A 14,460-nucleotide genomic window follows, 5' to 3' on the forward strand; every position below is an offset into this window, starting at 1 on the left:
TAGCCCTCTAAGGCATAGAAGGCAGGGCAGCGGAGATCAGACCATTGAGAATTCTGTCAATGTTACATCTGATAAACAGGAGAGGCAAGATTCTAACTTCTGATTCAAAAGACATTCAACCTTCTCTTTATCAGGTAAAATAAATCCAGTTTCATCAGCCCTTCCTCAAGGGTCCTGGTTTTAAATCCTTTCTACGGCTACCTTAAAGTGCATATTAGCTAACTATGGAGAGTAGGAGGAATAATATTTTTGAGATGTTTCATCTCAGTTGCACTGACTATTGATTTTTATGGACCACGATGTTGTCACATGGTTACATACTTTCCATGGATGTGGCATTCCAAATGATTAAAATAAGTGCTAAAATTTGTTGAAAGTGTCTGTGTGTCTGATGTGGTTAAGCCTTTTACATGCCTTATCTGAGTTTATCCTTACACAGTCATACAGTCATATGGGAAAGGTACCATTACTATCCTAATTTTTCCTCTGAAGCCAAGAAAATAGGGTAATTTGCACGAGATTATACAATTAAATTTCAGAGCAGGGACTCCAGCTCAGGCAGTCTTACCCTAGAAACTGTGTGGCAAACTTTTTTTCCAGCTTTACTGAGGTATAATTGCCATAATATTACATTGTGTAAGCTTTGAGCGTACAAAATGTTGACTTAGATATTGCAAAATGATTATTACCATAGCTTTAGTTAACACCTGTTATCACACCACATAATCACCATTTCTTTTTTGGGGTGAGAACATTTAAGATCTACTTTCCTATTATATCATATGGTATATTATTAACATGAATCACTATGATAGACACTGGCTCCCCAGAACTTACTCATTTTAAGTTTGTGTTCTGTCACCACCATCTAGAAACCATGCTCTTAAACCTGACATTTCTTGGCTGTGAAAAATCTCAGTCACGTCTCCCATCAATAAGTCACTGATTAACCAAAACACTGTCTCCAGATCTTTAGTGTAATCGCTGCACACATACCAAACAGGATATGGACAGCCTTGCTTGTTCATTGGCAATATCACGGTTTGGTTCCATTATCCGCTGCTTCAACTTTGATTTATCTTCCCCGGCTTTTCAAAACAGGGAACAGATAACAAATGTTGTAAAAGGAGCTTGCAAATTCAATCTGCCTAGTTCATTTAGGTATTGGGTGTTAACTGGTGAGCCCTGCTGTGTCTTGGAACCAACTCTAGTTAGTGGAGGCAGTGTCATTGGCATATTATCACATCTTATACACAAGAATGGCAACTAGAGTAACACGGAGAAGAGAGCAGATATCCAATAACATCTTGGAAAACACAGCTTTCTCATTTTCCTTTGCACCTGAACTAAGGAAATCCTTTTAAAGTTAAAATCCTAGAAGGAGAATATTGCCAGCATTTAGCCTCTGATGAAAGCAGTGTTGACACCACTTAGGCTTGACTTAAAGAGCTTTCTCCCTCCTAATATATATTTCTAGGTACTGGCCTTGCTAGAGGTCTTTGAAGAACGCATATGAGCTTTAAAAACAAAGGTAAAATTATGCACTAAAATTTTAGCAGCCATTATTTCTGGCTTGTGAAATTGTTTTTTATTTTCTTCTTAGTACTCCTCTGAATGTTTTAAGTTTGTCAGCGAGTCTCATTACTCTTGTCGTCACACATATAAATGTTATTAAAGTGAAACAAGAAAGTGCTTATCCTATAACCACGCATTGAATTGTGCAAACCTATAAAAGAATTGTCTTTGAGATTAGAAGTGGTAGAATAAAATACATAATGAGAACATACACGGATTTAGGTGCTATTAGGATCTAAAGATAAAGAGATGAAGGCACAGCCTCTAATCTGAAAAAAATAAGTCTACTTATTCTCAGTTTTCCTCCTACCATTTCTTCTGTTGCTGTTAACATCATTCCATTCACTAATTTGCCAATGTCTAAACTATAATCATTTCTATTATTTCATTCAAGAATTTCTACAAATCCAGTAGGGAATCCTGTCATATTTATTCTAATTTTTCAAATACTTCTTCTGTACTTTATCACCAGCTCACCAGTAATTATTGCTGTAATTTTCTAATTATAGAATATCTTAACTAAAAATAACTAGGGTAATTTAAAATATCCCTTCTGGAGTTCCCATTGTGGCGCAGCAGAAACAAATCTGACTAGCATCCATGAGGATGTGGGTTTGATCCCTGACCTCGCTCAGTGGGTCGGGGATCCAGCATTGCTATGAGCTGTGGTGTAGGTCACAGACATGGCTCGGGTCCTGTGTTCCTGTGGCTGTGGCATAGGCTGGCAGCTGTAGCTCCAATTTGACCCCTAGCCTAGGAACTTCCTAAATAAATAAATAAAATATCCATTCCAACATATTTCTGGAAAAGTAGAACTCACCAAAATTAACCATCTTCACTCCAACTAATAAGTAGAAAAACCACACCCTGAACAATTCCTCATGAATCCAGGTCTAGTTATCTCTCCACCATGCCATGCAATCCAGTATATAGAATAATTATGGATTATTTACAGTTTACTCTGTGTTATACTCAGAGGATACTACTTTTTCAAAGCATGCCCTATGTTTTCCTGCTTTTATAATATGCTCAGACTGTTCTCTCTAATTTGAATATCTTTAGAGTCATTCTGTTATCTTCAAGATTCAGACTAAATAACACCATCCATGAAGCTTTCATTGATTTTCCTAGCTGAAGAAAAGTTATTTTCTGGAGTTCCTGTTGTGGTGCAGTGGTTAACGAATCCGACTAGGAACCATGAGGTTGTGGGTTCCATCCCTGGCCTTGCTCAGTGGTTAAGGATCCGGCGTTGCCATGAGCTGTGGTGTAGGTTGAAGATGCCGCTCTGATCTGGCATTGCTGTGGCTCTGGCGTAGGCCAGTGGCTACAGCTCTGATTAGACCCCTAGCCTGGGAATCTCCATATGCCGAGGGAGCGGCCCTAGAAAAGGCAAAAAGACCAAAAAAAAAGTTATTTCCTGAACTTGCCTAGCAATTGTCCTTACCTCCTGAGATTCTACCCCATTTCAAATTATTTCTGTATCTCTTCTCTCTCTCAATATTCTCCTAAGTATTCTGATGCTAGAACTATCACTAACCCTAAATCTTCCAAGGTTCCTCATAAAAGGGGAATCATTATAAAACCAGATTGTTGTGTTTTAAAGCCTAAGACAGTGTGAACCACTTAGGTTAAGCATCCTCCTACAGTTTAAAACAATTTTCAGGAACATCTTTATCCTAATTATTCTCGGTTGAGTGAAATAAATGCCGAACAAACACTTGGAGGCATATAAGGAAAGTAAGGAAATCGAAAGAGGAAAAGAAGGGCCAGAGTGAGTAGGAGTGTTAACAATGACTGTCACTCAGTAGTCCCTGGGTCACACACACTCTGAAAGGTAACAAGCAACACACTGGCCTTCCATTTTTCCTGTTGTAATTGCCGGTTCTCCTGATGCTCCAGCTTTCATCCACCTGAATCCAAATATGACTCATCCTGCTGCTCATGTCCTTCCGTTTAAACATTACTGATAATAACTTAGGGTCACCTGGGCACTACTGCACTGCTCCTTGGGGACAAACTCCATGGGTTATAGATGTGAGCTGTAGTCTGTACCTTCCAGAGATGGAAACAGACCTATGAGGCCATCACCGCAGCAGTACATACCCTCATGTTACAGCAAAGTTTTCCATCATCTTGAAAGAAGCGTGTGTGAGAAATATCAGTATTTTTTTATTTCAGAGAAATTACACAGAGAAAAAATTACAGAACATACAGCAAACTAAGCTCAAGTTATTCGTATCAAAACCCTTTAATGGGAGTTCCCGTCGTGGTGCAGTGGTTAACGAATCCGACTAGGAACCATGAAGTTGAGGGTTCGATCCCTGCCCTTGCTCAGTGGGTTAATGATCCGGCGTTGCCGTGAGCTGTGGTGTAGGTTGCAGACGCGGCTCGGATCCTGCGTTGCTGTGGCTCTGGCGTAGGCCGTTGGCTGCAGCTCCGATTGGACCCCTAGCCTGGGAACCTCCATATGCCGTGGGAGCGGTCCAAGAAATAGCAAAAAAGACAACAACAACAACAACAACAAAAAAAAAAAAAAAAAAAAAAAAAAAAACCCTTTAATGGAATCTAGCTATATACACATCAGGAGCTAAAGAGCATCCATTGGAGACCTTGAGAACTCTGAAAATGTGTCATTGTTCTTATATGGAGGTTCAGTAAGAATGAAAATTCTGAATCATTTTTTAATATTCTATTTGTGCTAAAAATAGATTTCAATATAAATATACTGCAGTACTATAAACACATATACATATATTACATAATATATATAACATATATACACATAATATATGATATATATTCATATATATCATCCATAGAGAGAATCTCACACAGGCTGCATGAATCCATCGTTTTGCTGAAACTGGAAGCACTGACAGTGCTCAGACTTGGCTGTTCCTATGGATTTAGATTTATATTTATAATCTACCAGCCATCTATGTATGGATTCTATGCATGAAGAATTATCCAAGGAGCTGGCATGAGCTCTTTAAGCCCCTTTAAGGAGCCATGAAGAAGACTGTGCCTCTATTTCTCTCCACATATCTTCTCACTGAGGTTTGTTCAGAGATGTGTTGAAGATATGACAGAGCAGAATTATTTCACTATAAAACTTCTTCCAGGTAAACTATATTCTAAACATGTAGGGGTAGAAAAACCATAATTCTTTGCACAGAAGACTTTGCAGCTCAAGACAGTCTCCTGATTTGAAATGTACATGAACCAGCAACTCCAAAACCAAAAGTGACCTTGCCTTCCTACACAAGAATGAATGGAGTCTTTGGCAAGGAAGACATTTTCAGTTTGGATTTCATCTGTTTCTGTTAATCAGGTTAAGGTGACCTAAATATTACCAAATGCTCCTCCCATCTCTTACTTTTCACCACTACAAACAGCTCCACTAATGGAAGTTTCTATGGCTACCTGGAAGTGAGGACCTAGAAAAACAGGCTCCAGAGGATCTTAGTGAGCAAACTCTGATTGCTTCATAGAAGTCAGGCTCAGTAGCAGGAAATGAAAACCCAACTTTGTGCAAGATGGCACTGAAGCTGCTGAAGACTTTAAAGTTGGTGGCATAATTTTTTTTTTTTTGCTCTTTCTTGGGCCGCTCCTGCGGCATATGGAGGTTCCCAGGCTAGGGGTCTAATCGGAGCTGTGGCCGCCAGCCTACGCCAGAGCCACAGCAACGCAGGATCCGAGCCGCGTCCGCAACCTACATCACAGCTCACGGCAACACCGGATCGTTAACCCACTGAGCAAGGGCAGGGACTGAACCCGCAACCTCATGGTTCCTAGTCGGATTCGTTAACAACTGCACCACGACGGGAACTCCTGGTGGCATAATTTAATTTCATAGGGTAATGAGAAATGTGAGAACTAAAAAGAAAAAAAAAAGAGCCAGTCATATATTGGAGGGATGAAAACCCTTTAAATACAGCAAATTGCGTATTAGACATTCCTTTTGGTTAAATCCAAAGTACGGCGCCCATAGAACAGAATTATGGCTTTGGGGCCATTCTCTACTATTTGATAGATTTTGATTAATAAATGTTACTTAAAGGCAGATTCAAAATATCCTACCTTTGAGAAGTGCCCCATCGGATGAACAAAAGGCCTTCAAAGATTTAAATTCGCTGGTGGGGATTTAGTACAGACTCACCCAAAGTACTGCTTTAATCTTGATTTTTTTTTTCTTTTTTTTTTTTTTTTTTTTGGCTAATAAAATAAAAATCCTTCCTGTGATCAGAGGCACAGATCAAATCCCCAGGATTAAGACTTAAATGAGTGAGCAATCAAAACAGGCATTCTGACAGAGGTTTAAGATGGTAAAGCAGCTGGACACATTAGCACTGAAGGAGACTGAATATAAGCTTTTAGCAATATTAATACTTGAGTTTCCTCCAAAATAATAATGGCTCTGAACTTATAAAGCTATAAAAATCTCTGTGAGAATAAACCGATCCTGGGGACAGCTGAGCCCCCTACTTAAATTTCAGCGAGTGAACATGATGTGACGTCACTCTTGGTTAAATTTCACACATATGTTTGCAAGCAAGATGTTCAGAATACAATGAAACTGCTCTAAACTGGAATGTATGAGGACACTGGTACCAGTTGATTGAATTTTATGGTTAACGTAGGATTCATTGACCAAGTTGTCTGAGTTTTGTTTTTTCTTTGTTTTTTAACATTCAACACTGCAAATTTTTAAAAATTAGCTGCTTTTCCAGCCTTAGTAGAAGAATATAAAAATACTAATGATGATGATGATAAAACTGTTTACTCTTGGATAGAGACATGTCACACCATTTTTACTTTTTTGTGACTTGGATATGTAATTTTGTATATATAAAGCATAAAATATTGGCCTTTTGTTCTTTTATCTAAGGTATTCCTGCAGCTGTCTTTTTGTAAACCAAATTTCTTCTATCTGCTTGTTTCCTTCTTATTTTCCAAAGTAGAACTTAGTAATTAAAAGTTCTGGTTTAGTTGCCTTCCAACTAGTCAGAGGTTTACTGATATGATCCCCTGGAATTGATAAAGATACAATACAATCAGTGGCACAAAGAAATTAGGAACTTTATCAGAGAGTGTTTTATTTCAAATGACCTAGAGCTAACCTTGAGTCCAATCCTTCTGCTGTTACCAGGGATGAATTTAGATTAGGTCCGAAGGAGATCCTGAAAGTTTCATTCCACTGTTGCTAGGTTTTAAAAATTGAGGAGCGAATATGGAATAAAAATCAAATATTTGCTATCTTCCATGAAAAATGATGTGTATAAAAGTCAAACAAAATCCAGTAAAAAGGTGTGGGGGGGTATGTTTGTAGTATTACAATCCTAGACTGTGTAAGACAATATGGATTTAAAATGTCATTTTATATTGCCAATCATATCAAATTGGAGCCAGAATAGATGAGAAGGCAAAAGACAGTCTCTGCAGGTGACTTGGTACTCTGTACCTTTAAAATCATAGACTTGGAAAATAATAATGATTATAATAACAATAACGGCTGCCATTTATTAAGACTTTATTACATGCCTGGCATTATGCTAAACACTCTATGCCATTACATTTAATCTTCAGAATCCCTTTACACAATATTATCAATCTCAATTCTCAGATGACAATATGAATCTTGCAGGGGTCTAACACTTGACAAAGTCACACATTTAATACGTTAAAGAGACAGAACTTGTACGTAATCCTGATTCCAGAACTTGCATAAATAACTAGCAGAACATCCTAGAAGTACATTTCCCTTCTCAATAGCAGAATATTTTCATATAAGCTTCTAAGTTATTTTCTTTCCTTTTTTTTTTTTTGTCTTTTTTGCTATTTCTTGGACCGCTCCCGCGGCATATGGAGGTTCCCAGGCTAGGGGTCGAATCAGAGCTGTAGCCACCGGCCTACACCAGAGCCACAGCAACGCAGGATCCGAGCCGTGTCTGCAACCTACACCACAGCTCACGGCAACGCCAGATCGTTAACCCACTGAGCAAGGGCAGGGACTGAACCCGCAACCTCATGGTTCCTAGTCGGATTCGTTAACCACTGCGCCACGATGGGAACTCCCTAAGTTATTTTCAAAGAACTCCAGGAAACTGCAGTGTCACAGATAAACAAAATCTATATTTTAAACCCATCATGATTTTTATACTGTGATGATTCATTAACTCCCCTTTCCTCCTTATTCTTCTCAGCATATTTGAGATAATCTGTTAAACTGAGTAGGTGATTTCTATACTCTCTCTTTTTTATCTCACCCCTGGCAAGCATATTAAAGAGAGAAGTTTAACTAAGAATGAAACTCAATGCTGACTATTAATTCTGTAGATTGCACGTTAAGAATCTCAGCCGGCAAACCAAAGATCTCCCATCATCAGGTATGATTACTGATGGAAGAAGTGCGCTTTGTAGCTTGGCTCCCTTCCCGAGCCTTCTGTTATAACCTCTGTTTCCTGCTTTCTATTACAGAGAATATTCTGGGATTGTGGCTGGTTTCAAATGATTCTCTCTCTTTAAAGATGTTAGTTCCTAGCAGCCATGGCTAAACTCCACCCCCCGTGCCTCTCTGGCCATGGTGGATTGAACCAGTGTGATATTCAGTTTCAAGATAAAATAAGCAGACTCTCATACCCCTGAATTTAGAATTCTAAATAGAACAGAGTGTCAGAGACTGGTAGATATTTGTAGCTGAGACACCTTAAACAATCTAATTGAATAATTAGGAAGAAGGGCCAGAGATTCCTAGTAACGAGGTTAGAGATTCAATCTGGTTTTGGTCCTTTCTGAGACACTGGGTCAATTTTTCCCTATATGCATTTAATCAAATTAATGGAAATAGTGTGTTAAATAAAATATGGGGGGAGGGCCTGTTGTGGCACATTGGAAACAAATCCAACTAGTATCCACGAGGATGCAGGATTGATCCCTGGTCTCGTTCAGTGGGTTGGGGATCTGGTGTTGCCCTATGAGCTGTGTAGTTCTCAGACACAACTTGGACACACAATGCTGTGGCTATGATGTAGGGTGGCAGCTGCCTCTCCAATTCAACCCCTAGCCTGGGAACTTCCATGTGCCATGGCTGTGGCCCTGAAAAGCAAAAAAAAAAAAAATATATATATATATATATATATATATCTGTATATATATTATATATATGGGAATATGCCTACTGAATAGTATTTGTTCAAAAGTATGTTGAATGAATAAGTGGTATGCATATACAAATAAATGATTTCTTTGTATCTCAATCACTCAGAACTAAAAATTTATTTCATAACAATTGAGATGTAAAATAGAAATATGAACTTAACTACAAACTCCTATGGGCCAGAGCTAACTACATATTTCTCTTTTTACATGTCCCACTGACTATCCTAATAAACTCAAAGTCTTTAGACTTTCATGATCTGGTTCTTGTAGACCCCGATACCCTACACTGAGCTGCACTCAACTATTCCCACGTACTGAAATGCAAACTATGTTGTCAAATGCCTCTCTGCCTAAAATGCCTTCTGTATACCTCTTCTTCAAGTATCTACTTTTAAAAGACTAAACTTGTGTGTCACCTCCTCTAGGAAGCCCTCTCCATTGCTCCTTTTAGCCTAGATTAGGTCTCCTCTTTCCTGTACATACTGAACCTTTATCTCCATCATTACATTCACTAACTATAATGGGGGAGGGAGAGAGGGAAAAGAAGAAGCAGAAAATCAGAAGCAGAAGAAGGAGGAGGAGAATTAGTAGTAGTGGTAGCAGTAATAGTAGTGAAAGAAGAGGAGGAAGAGGAAGAAGAAGACAGCACTATTTACTCTTAGAATATTACAACAAAATCAAATATATTTTCTTGCTTGGTTCCCCTAGGAGACTGTGGGTTCTTTGCGCCCCAAACTATGTATTACTGAAGCTTGAATTCTAAGGATGTACTCTGTATCCAAAAGATGTTGGATCAGAAAAACCAAGACATTTCTATTTAATAAACTAAATCATAGGCCAAGTGAGACACTACATACTAGATATACAGAAATGAAGAATGCAGATATATGTTCCTTAACCTCCTAGACCATATAATCTAACAGAGAACATAAATAATAAATATAAATTGAATGTGATGGTTATCTTGAAAGGGGAGGGATAGGGTACTATGGTAACAAATAACCAAGGCAATTAACTTCATCTATGGAAGTGATTCTTCAGCTTTGTAGCTCATAACAACTTCTAGGGACATTTGCTCAAAATGTAGATGCCTAGTCCCAACCTTCTTCCTCAATAGGTCTGGAGAGAAGCTATGAAAATTAAATTAAATTTTAACATACACTTCCCAAATGATACTAGTACAGATGATCTAAAAAATGCACTTGAAAAAACTCTAGTATGGGGTCCAAGGTTTCTTTGCTGAGGAAGGTAATCTTTCTTTTTTTTTTTTTTTTTTTAGGGCTGCACCTGCAGCATATGGAGGTTCCCAGGCTGGGGCTGAACTGAACAGGAGCTGCAGCTGCCAACCACAGCCACAGCCACACCAAGATCTGAGCTGCATTTGCAACCTACACCACATCTCACAGCAATGCCAGATCCTTAACCCACTGAGTGAGGCCAGGGACTGAACCTGCCTCCTCATGGATGCTAGTCAGATTCATTTCCACTGAGCCATGATGGGAACTCCTGAGGAAGGCAATCTTAATTTGAAATTTAAATGGTGAGTATTATTTAGCCAAGGTGATGAGGATAAGGAACAAACGAGGAGTTTCTGGCAAAAGAAAACTAGGCGAGGACCTAAAAGAGAAATAGGAAAAAATAATCATGATGCCCTTAATAAGAAGTTTGAATGATAAGTGAAGGGCTAGAGAGAATAAATAGGTCATATGAAAGGTCTGAGAGGCCATGTTAAGAACATGAACCTAAAGGCAATAGAAAAAGCATAGAAAGGCTTGAAGCCTGACATCCTCTCTGTGATTTAGCTACTTGATCTATAATTACACCACCACCTTAGACTCTATGTAAGGATTACATGGAAGCAATGCCTGGCATAGAGTCAGCATTCAATAAGTGTTATGTCCTGTCATGATGATACCACTTACATTTGCATCATTTTAAAATCTCAGATAGAGCTGAGAATGCGGTTCAAATTAAATGAAATGCTGAATAAATTACACAGCCAAGTAACTTGGTGAGTCTGGAGAAAGTAGAGGCATAAAGTGGTAGTGCGAATGCCTAGAAAATAAGCATAGTTTAAAGAAACAGAAGGTTTTATGAGATGAGCAGAGATTTCTCAGACCACGAATTCTTAAGAGCAAGATATAGAACCAGAAATGATTTACTACTGAAAATGGCCTGGTAGACACTTTTTAATTAGTAGCATTAGGAGAGTACTAGAAGCTGGCTTTGTGAGAAGAGTTTAATTACTGTCTTTGAAACTACAACCCAACCCGTGAGTCAGGAAGAAGCAGCTCAGCAAGAATGTGGCTCTAAGTTGAAGCCTAATTCTTCCCCCCCCGCCCCACTGTACAGCATGGGGATCAAGTTGCTCTTACATGTATATATTTTTTTCCCACCCTTTGTTCTGCTGCAATTTGAGTATCTAGACATAGTTCTCAATGCTACTCAGCAGGATCTCCTTGTAAATCTATTCCAAGTTGTATCTGATAACTCCAAGCTCTCGATCCCTCCCACTCCCTCCCTCTCCCATCAGGCAGCCACAAGTCTATTCTCCAAGCCAATGATTTTCTTTTCTGCGGAAAGGTTCATTTGTGCCTTATATTAGATTCCAGATATAAGTGATATCATATGGTATTTGTCTTTCTCTTTCTGACTTATTTCACTCAGGATGAGAGTCTCTAGTTCCACCCATGTGGTTGCAAATGGCATTATTTCATTCTTTTTTATGGCTGAGTAGTATTCCATTGTGTATATATATCACCTCTTCCGAATCCAATCATCTGTCGATGGACATTTGGCTTGTTTCCATGTCTTGGCTATTGTGAATAGTGCTGCAATGAACATATGGGTGCATGTGTCTCTTCTAAGTAGAGCTTTGTCCAGATATATGCCCAAGAGTGGGATTGTGGGGTCATATGGAAGTTCTATGTATAGATTTCTAAGGTATCTCCAAACTGTTCTCCATAGTGTGTACCAGTTACATTCCCACCAACAGTGCATGAGGGTTCCCTTTTCTCCACAACCCCTCCAGCACTTGTTATTTGTGGACTTATTAATGACGCCCATTCTGACTGGTATGAGGTATTATCTCGTGGTAGTTTTGGTTTGCATTTCTCTTATAATCAGCGATGTTGAGCATTTTTTCATGTGTTTGCTGGCCATCTGTATATCTTTCTTGGAGAACAGTCTATTCAGGTCTGTTGCCCATTTTTCCATTGATTGATTGGCTTTTTTGCTGTTGAGTTGTATAAGCTGCTTGTATATTCTAGAGATTATGCCCTTGTCCGTTGCATCGTTTGAAACTATTTTCTCCCATTCTGTAAGTTGTCTTTTTGGTTTCTTTTTGGTTTCCTTTGCAGTGCAAAAGCTTGTCAGTTTGATGAGGTCCCATGGGTTTATTTTTGCTTTTATTTCTGTTGCTTTGGGAGACGGACCTGAGAAAATATTCATGAGGTTGATGTCAGAGAGTGTTTTGCCTATGTTCTCTTCTAGGACTTTGATGGTGTCTTGTCTCATATTTAAGGCTTTCAGCCATTTTGAGTTTATTTTTGTGCATGGTGTGAGGGTGTGTTCTAGTTTCATTGCTTTGCACGCAGCTGTCCAGGTTTCCCAGCAATGCTTGCTGAATAGACTTTCTTTTTCCCATTCTATGTTCTTGCCTCCCTTGTCAAAGATTAATTAACCATAGGTGTCAGGGCTTATTTCCGGGTTCTCTATTCTGTTCTATTGGCCTGTCTGTTTTGATACCAGTACCACACTGTTTTGATGACTGTGGCTTTGTAATATTTCTTGAAGTCTGGGAAAGTTATGCCTCCTGCTTGGTTTTTGTTTCTCAGGATTGCTTTGGCAATTCTGGGTCTTTTGTGGTTCCATATAAATGTTTGGATTGTTTGTTCTAGTTCTGTGAAAAATGTCATGGGTAATTTGATAGGGATTGCATTGAATCTGTAGATTGCTTTGGGTAGTATGGCCATTTTTACAATATTGATTTTTCCAATCCATGAACATGGAATATCAAAGCCTAATTCTTAGTCAGGTTGAGCTAAGCCATTAAAATGCTGGCTGATCCTTAAATATGTCCTATGGTTTGTCATCATCACTTTTCGTCAGGTAAATCTCAGAAGAATGCAGCTTAGAATTCCTGACTACTTGTGTCTCCTCACTTGTCATCTCATCTTTCGGTCTTCCAAGTGTTCAGTTTATAGACCAAATGAGCAAAGTCAGGTCCAAGTGAGCAACATCCAGCCTTTGGTGGCTCTTACGTGAAAGCATCTTAAAGCATCCCTTCCAGGTGGCAGCCAAAGATGCTTAGCTTGGAGAAACCTGGCTTACTTGCATGAATTTAGTGCATCAGAAGAAAATAGGTGATACATTCCATGTTTTATATCTTCAATTACATTAGTGGTTATTAACCATGGCTATTATCTGCAGAGATTTTCTTTTTTTTTTCTTCTTATGATGATGTTTCAGCCATAAGAGAATCCAGAGATTCCAGATAAGAATGAAAATACATGAGAACAGGTCAGGATGGAAAGGGGCTCTCTCTGCAAAGAAAAAGATGACTTAAAGCTCTTTGTGATAAAAATAATGACTTCTAGGGAGTTCCCGTCATGGTTCAGTGGTCAACGAATCTGACTAGGAACCACAAGGTTGTGAGTTCGATCCCTGGACTTGCTCAGTGGGTCAAGGATCTGGTGTTGCCATGAGCTGTGGTGTAGGTTGCAGACGCTGCTTGAATCTGGTGTTGCTGTGGCTCTGGCCTAGGCCGGTGGCTACAGCTCCGATTAGACCTCTAGTCTGGGAACCTCCATACGCCACAGGAGCAGCCTCTAGATAAGGCAAAAAGACTGAAATGAAATGAAATGAAATGAAATAAAATAAAATAAATTAAATAAAATAATAAAATAAAATAATGACTTCTAGTCTCCATGAGGATTAAGACAACAGCAAAGCTTCCAAGACAGAGATATAGCCCTGCCAAATATTTCTGGAGACCTGAGTATGAAATCATAATTAAATTTATAATAGCTCTAATAATTAAATGCCTCCATGCATTATCTTACTTAACATTTGCCCCAGACTTTGAAAGTAAACATTATCATCCCGTCTATACTTGAGTAAAATGAAGCTTAGAGAGAGACCCAAAGATAAGTGTGGTTTGGGGACAGAGACTTGGGTTTTTGTCCCGACTTTTAGTTACCAGCTTCATAATATGATGTGAAATGACATATGATGTGATATATGATATATAATACATACATTATATGGTATGATATATGATATGATATGTGATATGATAGTTCTTAACCTCCAAACTTAATCCATCGTTGGTAAGGAGAAGATAATGGTTTCTACCAAAAAGGAGTTTTGTGGGCACTGAATTAAATAAGATTATCTTGGCACATAGAAAACTGTTGATAAATATAAGCTGCAGTAAAGGGCAAAACTCTGATGTCCAAATCAGTCATCTTGGCTTTTAATCTCCCTCACTATGGTTTCAGACTCTGTCAGGATAATTTTCCTACAGAGATATATGCCACTTACTTTGTTGGTTTGATTTGAATCTTTTCAACATAGCCAATGGACCAGATCCCTCTATCTTTTGGCGGACTATTTCTATTTACCTAGAGGACTTTGATACAAGTCTTGGCCACTGACTCAAAAGGTTTGCTCTTATCTGTGCCCTAGGTATACCTCCCAAGTGTCAGTTACCTCTCACATAATAAT

General features: G+C 38.8%; 1 protein-coding gene across 1 annotated transcript in view; it reads right to left on the reverse strand.

Annotated features, from left to right (window-relative positions):
• The window catches only part of LOC146405289 (uncharacterized), a 74,215-nt gene extending 73,162 nt beyond the window's left edge, over window positions 1–1,053 (reverse strand). The window contains exon 1 of the mRNA XM_085011675.1: window positions 997–1,053. Coding sequence (XP_084867801.1) covers window positions 997–1,053 — 57 coding nt within the window. The remainder of the gene's footprint in view (window positions 1–996) is intronic.
• Window positions 1,054–14,460: the final 13,407 nt, after the last annotated feature.

Source organism: Sus scrofa, chromosome 2, assembly GCF_054392235.1.
Source record: "Sus scrofa isolate SSC_HxYL_T2T_F1_AM1 chromosome 2, Sscrofa_HxYL_maternal_Yorkshire_Landrace_v2.0, whole genome shotgun sequence".
Classification (NCBI taxonomy): Eukaryota; Metazoa; Chordata; class Mammalia; order Artiodactyla; family Suidae; genus Sus; species Sus scrofa.